The sequence below is a fragment of the Pezoporus occidentalis genome, unplaced genomic scaffold (genome assembly GCF_034315485.1).
Source record: "Pezoporus occidentalis ecotype Australia unplaced genomic scaffold, CSIRO_AGI_Poc_V1 ctg305, whole genome shotgun sequence".
Lineage (NCBI taxonomy): Eukaryota > Metazoa > Chordata > Aves > Psittaciformes > Psittacidae > Pezoporus > Pezoporus occidentalis.
The window spans coordinates 238,342-250,566 of NW_026914997.1; the positions used below are offsets into that span (position 1 = coordinate 238,342).

At 50.8% G+C, this 12,225-nt stretch overlaps 1 protein-coding gene across 1 annotated transcript in view; it reads left to right on the plus strand.

The window, feature by feature from the left end:
* The first annotated feature begins 4,813 nt into the window (after positions 1-4,813).
* DPYSL3 (dihydropyrimidinase like 3) overlaps positions 4,814-12,225 on the plus strand; it is a 29,615-nt gene continuing 22,203 nt past the window's right edge. The window contains exon 1 of the mRNA XM_062627747.1: positions 4,814-5,116. Coding sequence (XP_062483731.1) covers positions 4,829-5,116 — 288 coding nt within the window. The 5' untranslated portion in view covers positions 4,814-4,828. The remainder of the gene's footprint in view (positions 5,117-12,225) is intronic.

A 12,225-nucleotide genomic window follows, 5' to 3' on the forward strand; every position in this document is an offset into this window, starting at 1 on the left:
ATTTGAATCCTCGGTTCCAGTCTCTCCAGCAAGAAATCGTCTGGCTCTTTATCTGTTCATTGGTGCTTCTCTCTTTGGTCTTTATCTTTTCATTCTTGGTAAAATTCATAGAGTGGTGACACTCAGCACAATGGTATTTTGTGGTGCACAATTCCCTGTTAAAGAGGAATGAGCCTGTGGCTTGATGAGTCAGATTAATTCCTTTCACTGCAGTCTGCCCATGGCAGGGCACCCACAAGCCATTGGTTTAGAAGTAAAAGCAGCTGAAAGAACCAAGACAGAGTTAGGAAAAGCCCCTTCAGATGGAGCAAAGGTGGGTATGAACATGTATTATAAAGACAAAACATTGATGTTAATTTAGTGTCTGTGCAACATCGTAATCCCATAAAGCCACATAATCCCTACCTTTCTAGTCTTCCAAAACTGCCACAGATTAGAGGCAAGATTTTTATTGTCTCACCCTTTCAGCTGGCACTGACATCCCACAAAAGTGAAGCCATAAACTATGCTTGCTTTTCCCTAGGACATACTTGGAAGCAGCATAGATGGACCTTATCTATTTTTATCTGATTTAACATCTGTGTTGAAGGGATAGCCCAGCAGTCCTTAATGGTGGGGTAAATCGGCAGTGATTTCAAAGGGCAGTTTGGTGGGACAGTAATACAGACCAAACACAATTACTGATATAACTAGACAGGCTGGAGGAGTGGCTTGCTGGCGCTGGATCTGCTGAGAGATTCTTGTCCTTACTAACCTACTTCCTTCGTTCTTTACACTCAGTGAAGTTCTCCCCCCACCCCCCCCCTTTTTTTTTCTCCAGCAATGCATGGTATAAACATCAGGGAGTTTCTTTAAGTGTCTTGAGCCCATTCATTTCTCTCCTGTCTGTTCCCACTGATTCTCACAGCCATAGTTGCTGCGCTTGGCTGATGGAGTCAGGTATCTTCTGTTTGCCAACAGAACATGGCAAGCCTGACTCTGCTTTCTCCTGCGTCAGTTTTGCAGAAACGTATCTCCACTGAGGTACTTTCCACTCAATCCAGAATTACACCAGGGATGTTAAAATAAGAATGTTCCACTCCTAGTCAGGTGGAACACAGCAAGGTGAAACCATCATTATTTTTGATACTTTTGACAGCAAGCAGTATTGGAAGTAAATGGCATTGGAAGTAAAAGCATTAGCAGAAATGGAAGTAAAATTTGGATGGGTACATTTTAGTCCGAATGACTTTTACAAGTCAGTCTCTATGAGGAATGTTGGTACCCCCCCTCATCTTGGCTCCACTGCAAGGAAAACAGACAATTGGCTGATGTGGGTCTTGTCAGCAACCCATCTGCAATGGTGGTGGGAGAGGAATGGTGCACACTTGGCTCAGGTTAAACCTGGCACTTCTCCTTTGCAGCATGTCAGCCTGCAGGCACAGCCCTGCCTGCAAGGCAGACAGCGCACCTCTTAGACAAGGCAGAGCAGTGGCCAAGCGCCTGGGAAAGAGGACAGCAATCTTGGACACATCCAGGACATGCTTCACTGTGTTTTAATCCTTTTCTGCTTTTATTATAGACAGAATGACGTGTAGAGCATCTGCGAACCAGCACAGGAGTTTGCCAACAGACAGTGCAGAGTTTTTTCCAATTAAGAAGCTGCCTGCAGGCCTGACAAATGGAAAATGAATTTGACTTCTCTGTCAATAACTGAATGATTCAGTTGGCAATTTCCACTCTACTTTAAACATTCAGAAGATGACACTTAGCATGTGGGCAGCCTCATGGAGAAAATCCCTGTGAAAGTCCTACCGTGTTGTGCCTCCCTCTGGGTACTCAGCAGATCAGGCAGTTGTCATTCGTGATTCCCCTGCATAGGTAGGAACGGGAAACCCAGCTGGTGCTCTGGCAACAGATGCTGAGAACAACAAAAGAAACCAGCACAGGGGCTGAGCACTCAGAATAAGAAAACACCCACCCCAGACAGGGTGATTATGTGCAGTCTTATTAACTAATCCTTTTGCAGAAAGGGATTTGCCTAAAGACCATTTCCAAGGAGGCTGCACCACTCCCCCATTCATAACTAGCGTGGTTCACCTTGTAACATGACTGATTTCCATTTCTAAGTGCTGCTTAATAACAAAGTTCTTACTCAACTAGAGAGACACAGTCTAATCAGACATAAATTAGAAGCTTGCTACTACAAAATGTAATTTCCCATAAAATAAATGCTGTTCCCTACATCAGAGTATGAGCCTATTTTCTTGTCTTGCAGGACACACCAGCAGTGCCCATCTGGCAGGCTCAGCTCAGACTCCTGAAGCACAAGGGACAGGCACAGGCACCCTTGTTCTGGGGTCAGGAGGTGAGTGTGGTCCTCAAGCCAAGGAAACACGCTGCAGGGATGACGTGTTGCTTCTAGAAGGTCCTGTGGCAGCATCTGAGTGCATGGGCTCAAACACCGGCATCTCCATCCTCCTTGGGTTCACTCTTCCATGGGATCCCCTCCTTGATCTCTATCTCTCACCTACTTTGCACTGACAAGTGAGAGGAGATCTGCTTTGCCAGCAGGATTTGAAGATGCACCACTCAGGACTGTTTCCCTGGAAAGCATTTTTGTCAACTAGCACGTAAACATGTGATTTAGGAAAAGCAAATGTGCTTAATTACAGGGGACAGACTGTATGACAGACAGATGGCAGAATTTTGTCATCGTATAATTAAAAGCTTCAAATCTGATCTGACACGTACATATACAGAAATCTAAACAATGCATTTGCTTGGCTCAAGGGCAAGGCTGTTGCAGTGAACACTCACTGAACCCAAATTTAATTTTCATTGTATTCTTGAACTAGAGGCCTTACAACACTTAACAAAAAGAATCTTAAAAGCGAATGGTAATTTGAGAAATAAAATCAAGAATTGCCTTTTATACAGTGAATAATTTCCATTAAAGGCCAAATTTTAAAGCCTTCGCTACTTAGGAGAGGCCATGTGCTTCTTACTGGTGCCGATAATTTCAGTGCAGCCATTTATGCAGCAAGGCACTAGGAAAGATAAACATTAGAATCAGGATTTGGATAAATATTGCTATTAAAGTACAATGCTGAAACATTTTCACATCCGCAGAACCAAAGGCCAGGCCCTGTTCCAAGAAATTTTAATCCCCCATAAAGCTACACAACCATATGGAGAGGTCCCAGCCAAAACAAGGGGTTCACTCTGACTTCACTGTGGTCAGTGCACAAAGCCATGCGCCTCAGGAGCACACTCTGTCCCAAGAAAGGCTCACTTCCTCAAGCGCTACGACTTGGCAACTAGAAGATGGAGGCTCTGCTCATGGTCTAAAGTATTCTGAAATCAGCCCTTTGCTGGGGCAGAAGCTGGTGGAGAAGGATTTCAGCTTCTGCTCAGTGGGTCCAACCTGCAGCGAAGGGGGATAAATTCATTCATGCCAGGGTGTTCCCTTGGGAAGGTAAGGACCTGGTGAAGCCAGGTAAGGAGCCCATGGTTCTAAGTTCTGTGAAGCTAGGGCAGCCGCCTGTCAAAGTTCATGTAAGATCACGAGAACAACCAAATTTAACCCTCTTTGGTGCTGCTCTAGAGAAAGTAAGGGTAGACACTGCTCAGTGTTTTACTCCACTGTGTAACACAACACTGCTACTGATCCAAGTTTGCTGATACACAGTTTATATTTAACGCATCTTCTATTCTAACCCTTCAGACCTGAATAATTAGTTAAAAAATCAAGGTCCTGTGGATTGTTCCACCCCGGTGGAGAAAAAAGGGACAGAGTTAATGACAGTGGTACAAGTCCAGTTACAAAAGCAGACTGTTTCCCAGCTCACAAAAGGAAGGAAACGATCACAAACCGCTTCCTCCCTCCGCCTCTGTCAGCCAGTGCCCACAGACTACCTCTTAGCCATAATCACAGGGTCATCGTGCTCTGTGACCGGTTGGGCTCCACGCGGATTTTTCCGCGAGGGAGAACCACTGGTCCTCAGAGGACAGGCAGAGACAATGGCACTGCTTTGTGATCCCAAAAGTCCTGGGAAAACTGTAAAGGACAACATCTTGTAACACAAATGTGTGGTGTGAGAAACTACTTGACCTTGGCAGGATGTGAGCCCAGCTACGATGTACATTTGCTCTGCATGAAAAAAAGAGCGAGCACTTGGAAAAAGACTTTTAGGTCAAAACTCCACTTTCAGTGCTGTGTGATGTACTTCACGGGCTGCTGCTACCCCGGCCGTCAGCGTATTTAAGACTCGCCCTGGCTGTCCCTCTGTCCTTTGAGCCTCCTACACTTCCGAAGTGAATCTGCAACGGCGTTCTCAAAGCAGCACCTTGACTCGGTCACTACACGGAGCTTGCCTGTGCACCGTGCCCGCTGGTGCTTGCACGGCAGGAGCGCGCCTGCACGCACAGGTGAAGCTCCAGCCGTGACCCGCCTGGGCACCGCTGCCCGGGACCACGCCTGCGGCACCGCCAGGGCCCTGGGGGGGGGCAAAGCCTCACGGCCGCGCCAAGCCGCCGCCTCCGCGCCCAAGCCAAGCTCGGGGCGCGCCCGTGTCCTGCCGCTGCCGGCCTCGGTCCCCAGGGGCTGCGGACGCGGCCCGGGAGCGCGGCTGGAGGCTCCGCCCCGGCCCCCGCCCCGCGGCCCCGGCCCCGCCCCGCCCTGGCCCCGGCTGCGGCCGCTCCCGGCCCCCGGCCGGGCGGGTCTCTGCTCACGTCTGGTCCCGCCCGGGCACGTGGCGTTTGCGCGCCGGGTCCAGGCCCCGCCAGACCTCGCCCCGCGCCCGCGGACCCGTCCCGTCCCGTCCCGTCCCGTCCCGTCCCGGCGGGCATGGCGGCGGGCGGGCGGCGCGGCGGCGGGGAGCTCCCGGTGTACCTGGCGCGACCCGGAGCGCCGGTGGCGCCCCGGCAGAAGCGCGGCGGGCTCTTCTGCAGCGTCGAGGGGGCCTTCGAGAGCAAGACCCTGGACTTCGGAGCGCTGCGTGTAGGGCAGCGCCGCGCCCCGCCTCCCTCCTGCCCAGACCCCGCTCCCGCTCCCGGCCCCTGCCCGGCCGCCGGTGACCTCCGCGCAGCCCCCGACGAGGAGCGGCTCCAGGACGTGGCCCCCGCGGATGACACGGTAGGGGCCGGCGCGGCGGGGACGCTGGACGGGTGCGGCGGTGGCGGGGCCTCTCCCGACCCCGGGCCGCTGCCCACGGGCGGGGCTCGGCAGCCGCTGGCCCCGGGGCCGGTCCCGCTGGAGCCTGGAGCGGTGCGGGCGACGGGCTCCGCTCCCGCGACATAGCTCCCGCCATCCCTGGCGAGATGGGAGTGAGGGCAGCAGGCAGGCAGGGCAGACCGGCCGCGCTGCTGTCTGCCGGTGTGCGAGGCTCCTGCCCGCGGGACGCGTTGTCTTCGGTTCCCGGCCCGGTCCGAGGGTCCTCACAGCGTTACTGGGAGCGGTAAAGCCGAGTGCTGGAGCAGCTGACTGGGCTTACTCCGGTTGCTCGTTCTATACTTGAATGAAAGAATACCTGCCCCCATACCCCCTCACCAAGGGGGGTTTTAGGGCTATAACTCCAAACAGGCAGATCCTTATCTCACACTGACACAACTCCGAAGCACCACCCCAGAGGCGAGGGACATCCCATTGATCTGGAAGTGGCATTACTAAAGGTGTCATCAGGCACAAAGTTTCTCAAGTTGTGCCACGATGAAGGTAGTGAACAGGTTCATCAGCTCCACAGCACAGATCCTCTTGCTTTGTGGTTCTGGTCCCGTTTACACCTGTGTAAGTTTGGCCGGGAGATGGTGAAGTTAATGGTGTTGGGTGAACTCCTCATTTGGGGGGTCAGTGTGCCGGTTGCTCAAAATGGGCAGAGGAGGCCACTCAGGTCAGTGAGCTCGTCTGGGGCTGAACTGTACAGTGAACAGTTGTCTGGTGTCCAGGGGTGAACAGGGCAAATTCATAAAACCCATTTTTAAAATGGAACTAAAAATCACTGAGGTAAACAGCGAGCCTGCAGCTTAGCCTGAGGGGAGTGGTGGGTGTCCTGGGGGCTTGCTTCCAGAGTGAACCTTGATAAAGTGTGTGATCTGGAGGACCCACCTCACCAGCCTGATGGGAGAAGCAGCAGCACTGAGATGCAATTGGCCTGTTTCAGTTTTGAGGAAAAGCATCAACCCTCTTTAATGTCTGCATCTTCTGTAAGGGCTCTCAGCTATGCAGTGGTCTTGAGGTTTCTTCACCCTCTGCTCTCTGGCTTCTTACTGGCGCATTCTTTGGTTCCCGTTTTTGAGCATTGCTCCTTTACAGCCTGTTTTAGAGTCAGGAACAAAGTTGACATTATATTCCTCTCAGTACCAACCTTGTCCACATGGTTTGAAGAGCAGCTGCAGAAATGACCACTGTATCAACAGTTTTATGGTGCTGCTTGTTGGGAAAGAAACAGAACCTCAGCCTGTCTGCAGGCTTTGCTACGAGCTTTGCTTTGTTAGCCCTACCAAAAATTTGAAACAGTCATGTTCCCTTTTAAGGTCTTATGTAGATCTTTATCTCTGGAGTTTTGTAGCAGAGGTTTTCCTTCCACAGCCCCTCTCTTCCTGATGATTTCTACTCCTAGATTTCTTCCTCTGAGGCCTTCCACCAGATAAGCATCAGGAACCAAACCCTTTTTATCTGCATGCCTTGCCTAAGAAAGTGGGAGGCTTCACAGATGGGTTCCTGTGTGTATGTGGCTGGAAGGAATCCTATGACTCGCTGCTGCAACGTTCAAGTTCAGGAGTTCGGGTGCTCCATGCACACCGAGGCGCACCGTGTGCCAGCTTCTGCTGAACCCTGCAGATTCAGAGCGCACAAAGGCTCTTTTGTCAGGGCAAATCGAACCTCTGAATAAATTCACAGATTAAGAAAGAGAGAGAGAGGTTAAGTCATCTACCTTTGACCAAGAAACTTAGTAGGGAAGCTGAAAGTAAGAGACTAGCCTGCACACAGGGCAGCAGGCAGAGATGTGTCTCCTCATCCTTGCAGTGAGCAGTTTCTTGGAAGCCCCCCAGGCAAGCACACCTTTTCTTTATTTTTTTTTCTTTGTAATGGCATTAATTGCAATCAAAGCGCTGGCTGTTCTGCAGGAAGAAACTGCAGCGTGTTAACACGTGAGGAAAATCAACCTGTCAGTGTGAGACAGGCCCAGGTATGTGATTCAGGCTCACTGTGCTTTATCACCAGGTCTGCTGGAAGAGCAAACCCTGAGCTATGGGTGCGGGCACAGTGAAGCCGTGGTTATGGCTCAGGTCAGGCAGGTGCCTGCTTGGCTTCACCACTGGGAGCCTGAGCTTTGCCGGCTGGCGCAGGGACGGAGCGGGTGATGGGTTGCTGGGGCCCTGGCTGCAGAGGCTCTGCCTGTGTGGGCAGATGGGCTTTGGGACTTGATCACATCATGGTGCCCAGTCCTGGCGCTGGGCTTGCCCAACCAAGATGTGCCTTTCAGGAGTCTGCTTTCCCTGCCATGAGTTTCTGCTGCAGCAAGGGTGGTTGTTGCAGAGCACTTGAAATGTGTAGGAAGAGTGTTGAGGGGCTGGATTCTGCTCTGATCTGGACTGTTTTGCAGAGACCTTATTTAACAGGAGCTGTTTAACTGTGTGCAGGTTTCCCTCAGTAACAGCTTGTGTGGACTCTCAGGTTTTCCTGCAGTTTTCCTTGAGATCTGCCATGCCTTTTGTCTAACTGGAGTGGATTACTTTACTAAAATGAAGTCAAAGAGAGTTTCTCTGTAGGTCACAGACAAACCTTCTGAATTCCTGTGGTAAGGATGTTCACAGAGAGCTAGTAATGTGTGAATAGTGGAGAGCTGCGCCACTGGGCCTCTGCAGGGGAAACATGACTTACAGAGCGGGGAAGGAGCTTTAAGCTCTGTGCTCAGTGCTGGAGAAGGTGGTACAGCAGCAGCTTGTGATAGCCTCTCCCATGCACCTCCTTGCTGCCCAGCACAGGCGGGAACACTGCCTTGTTGCACTCAGCCCCGTCCCGTCCGGTCCCACTGCGTGGTTCAGCCGTGAAGTCGTCATTGCCAAGGCAACTGGCTGTGGTCCCACAAACACGGCACTGCAGCGGCCTCACGGCGGCTGGGGCAGCTCCATCAGCCTGGCGCCCCGGAGGGCGAGGAGCAGAGCCAGGAGTGTGAGGGAAACCACTGGGCTGTGAAGGCCAGCCAGGGGTCTGTCCCCTCCTGAGGACCTATGGCACCCTGCCCTTGGCTTGCTCCTGGGCAGATGTGCCCTGTCCTCTCCAGGTGTGTGACACCCTCGGACCCGGTGTGATAGATCCTGGAGACGTGGGGCTGCCTGCAGTGGAGAGCGAGGCTTGAACCGACTCAATCCTCTCTCAGTTTTTCTGACACGTGTAAAATGTGCTCTGACTTCAGCATTCAGCGTTCTTGTTTCCATTGCCAGTAATTTATAGCAGAAACACCAAGCCAACTGCAGCGTTTTCCTCACGGGTGAACTTAGAGTGATCTAAAGTTGCAGTTGTGTGCTGCCTTTTTGCACAGTTCTCCCAAAATCTTCCATTTGTGAAAGAGATCATAAAGCACTTGGATAGCACCAGTTCATAACCTCAGTATCACCCCATTCAGCAGAGAGCTCGGGTTTCTGTTTTGGTTTTACGTTTTTTAAGAGAAAAATTTGGAGTTACATTATTTCTAGTATTTCTGCAAACAATAGAACAAACCCAAGCCACTGGACTAGTTCCCACAATGCAAACAAAAAAGTGAAAGCTGTGATAATTCACAGAGTTTGAGGATAAATACTCTGGTATTTATTGGAAAAAAAATTCCCACTCATTTTTATGTTGTTTTTTTTGGTTTGGTTTTTGTTTTGTTTTGTTTTTGGGGTTTTTTTAATAAGAAATCTGATACCTGAAGCACAACAGCAAGAGGTCAGTTCTTTGGCTGTTCGTGCTGGGATACACATTAGTGCCAGCAGTTATGCAGAACTGCAGTTCAATAAACCACCCTCTGTGTGAGAAGACACAGATTTCATGGGAGTTATGCAGTAGGGCTGCTTTTATAAAGAAATTGGAGTCAGTTGAAGAGTTCCTGCTTGCTGCAAAGAGCTTTTGTGTTACCAGAAATCTCACCCTAACGGAAATAGTTTGATTTACCTCGTGCGAACAGTCCTTGGTTTCCTTCCTCCCATGCTCCTGGCTGTGGTGGTGAAGGCTGCACAAGCGGCTGCTCTGGTGTCGGTAGTGGCAGAGCCAGGAACTGGCTGCAGATGTGAGCACTGTGATGGCACTGGGCTTGGAAGGACGCTGTGGTTGTTACTCCGGGTGGTGATTTTCAGCCTTCTTGAAGCAGATCTTCCCTGTCTGAAGGGGTAGGGCACTGGACAGGCTGGCTGGCATGACCTGCAGGATGAGCATTCCTGCTGCTGCCTTTCTCTTGTATTGTGACCCTGAGGGACAGGGTTTAGAGGGAGTCTGGCCAGTGGTTTAGAAGGGGCTCGTGTGCGGGGCAAGGAAGGAGTTCTTTCCTATGCCTGTGGTAGGGTTTATAATGTTATTTATCTTCACAAAATGATACTCCAAAAGACTTTATTTAAAATAAAAACCCATTGATCTTGTTTCTCCACATTTAACAAATAATAATAGATCCTAGCTATGGAACATTTTAGGGGAGCAATGGGGCAGCACCAAGCATGCCACGAAGTACATAAAACGTATACCAGATTCTGTGGCAATAGCCCAATGCAGCAGGTTGGAAGAAGTGATGCTTCTTTTAATACTGTGTATTTCTTCTGAGGTTATCAGAAAACACAGCAAGAGCCGCACGTGATGCGGCATCAGGAAAAGTGTGTTGTGAGTAGCTTCCAGAGGAGCTGAGTTTGCTTCTGTCTTGAGTACAGACCCACAGGGGGCTCGCCCAGTGCACTGATGGGGGATGCCACAAGAACACCTGCAGCAGGACATGGCATCCGAGATGCAGCAGCTGCTCTCCCTTGAGGCGGTTGTGGCCGATGAAGCCCAGCAGGGTACGACGGGTTCTGTCCCTGCCAAGTTGCTGGCTTTAGGATGAGGGGCAGAAGCGAAGGACTGATCCCCAGGCGTCTGTGGTCCTGACAGAGGTGCTGCAGAGATGTCACCAGGAGACTCCTGGCAGGTAACGTTCAGTCTGCAGACGTGCTTTGGGAGCCAAACTACATGAGCCGCTTGGACATTTCTTTGTGTTCTTGCAAATCTGTGTGGCTTCTGAGATGCCCATTTTAGGAAAGAAAGGAAAACCATAAAAAATTCTGGGAAGCAGCTAAACTTTGTGAGCTTTGCAAGGCAAGACTCACTGCTGTCTCACTTGGAAAAGGCTTTGGTGTGTTGGAAACTCCTCTAAGCATTTTTCTATGAACATAGTTGAAAGTGTCAAATGCAAACTTCGGTAGGTTTAAATTGAATTAAACATTTCAATCTGTGGTTTGGCCGCAGCAAAACGGTTGGCTCTGACCAAAATAATGTTTTCCTTTTTATCTGAGATGTCAGTACCTTCAAGAGGCCAGAATAGCCCCAGCTGACTGGGTGGATACAGCCCCGTAGGGAAACTGTAGGGGGCTTAGAAGGAGGGTGTGTGACTTGTTTAGTGGGAAGCTTTATGTGTTAGATGCAACTCTTCTCCAGTATCACAAATGACCTGGAAAGAGAGGTACAGCATGTGTGGAGTTGACAGTGGTGCTGTGAATGCCAGCTGGGGAGGAACGATCCCAACATGACCTTTGGGACTCAGAGAGGTGATCCGGGAATGACAGAAAGAGATTCAGCTCTCAAAAGCACAAGCGAACAGACCTACAGAAGGACTGTGAAATGTGCAAGATTTTGTGATGAGACCCAGACAAGTAGTTTCCTGTGTGTGGCCTACTGTTCAGAGGTTGTCTGGGAGAGTGCAAGCTGTTCACTGATGGTCAGTCCTAATCCCAAGGAAAACTGTGGTGGAGACAAGCTAGAGCTGCATTTGCTCTGTCACTTTACTTGGGTGGAAGCTTTCCCTACACAGACCCCTTCCATTGTCACCTCTGCCACGAGGTGGAAGGCGGAGAGGGTTGATTTTTCTGCTGAGGAGCAGTTGCTATGGATGGCTGGAGGAAATGGGAGGAAGAAACACAAAATAAACATGCCAGCAGCCTTCCTGGAGACAGGGATGAGAAGCTGGAAAATACAGCTGGACCTTGGCTCTTTCAGCAGGGCTGACTCTCAGCTGTGGGTTGGATCCAGCAGCATCTTTCCCATTGCTCTGCTGGGAACAGCTGAATTCCATTTTACAGCACACGGATTTGGATCCAGTAATGGGTTGTTTCCATTCAGTGAGGGGGGAGAAGCAGTGATGCTAAGCAGAGAGCCCAGACTTTGCTAGTCCTTGCTTTGCAGGTTAAAGGTGGCAAGACAGGTGCCTGTATTTCATGGACTTGGGCTGGCCTGCCCATGCTCTGAGGGAATTGAGTCACTTCAGTGGAAATCCAGATGTTCTTGTGTAGCCGAAGCTCATCTCATGGAGGGAACTAAGTGTGAAGCAGAAGCCATCTCTCTCCTGGCTTGGCATTAGCATTCTGGGGTGAGTGGTCTCTCCTAACCCAGACATATCCATCCAGGGAGGCATGGAAGCAGCTGCGTGCAGTGGGAGCAGGTATCTCCCAGAGGTTGGTGCTCTGTGCCCTTGTCCACATTGCAATGGGCATTGCAACGTCCAGGTACCTTACTGCTCTGTCCGGGTGCTGGTGTGGCCACAGGCATCATGGATGCGCAGGGATTGTTGTGTGCAGGGATGTCTGCTGTGTACAGGGGTGTCTTCCCTCTGTGCTTGGGCACCTCCCAAGGCCCTGTCCCAGCTGTGGTCCAGCAGCCTGGGTAGCTGCTGTTTTGTCAGTCATCCCCAGAGTGCTGCCTGCAGGCTGCCCCTTGTTGCACAGTGGGTCACAGTGCCTGTGGTTTTGCTAGGATGAGGTAAAGTGATTTCAAATTGCACAACAAAGATTCACAGAAGTTCTGTGTCAGTGGAGAAGGGAAGCGACAAGGGAGGTACCTTTCACATCATGGTGAAATAGCTGAGCGTAGTAAAAATCCCGCTTTTCAACATACGCATTGAAGAAGTGAGGAGGGACCTGAATTTGGCTCAGACCTTCCCCTCATGGCAGACTGATGTACGAGGGAGTGGGGAGAGGGCAGAAGGGGCTGAGCTACCATCATCAAGTGCGGCACATGTTCTGGTCCCA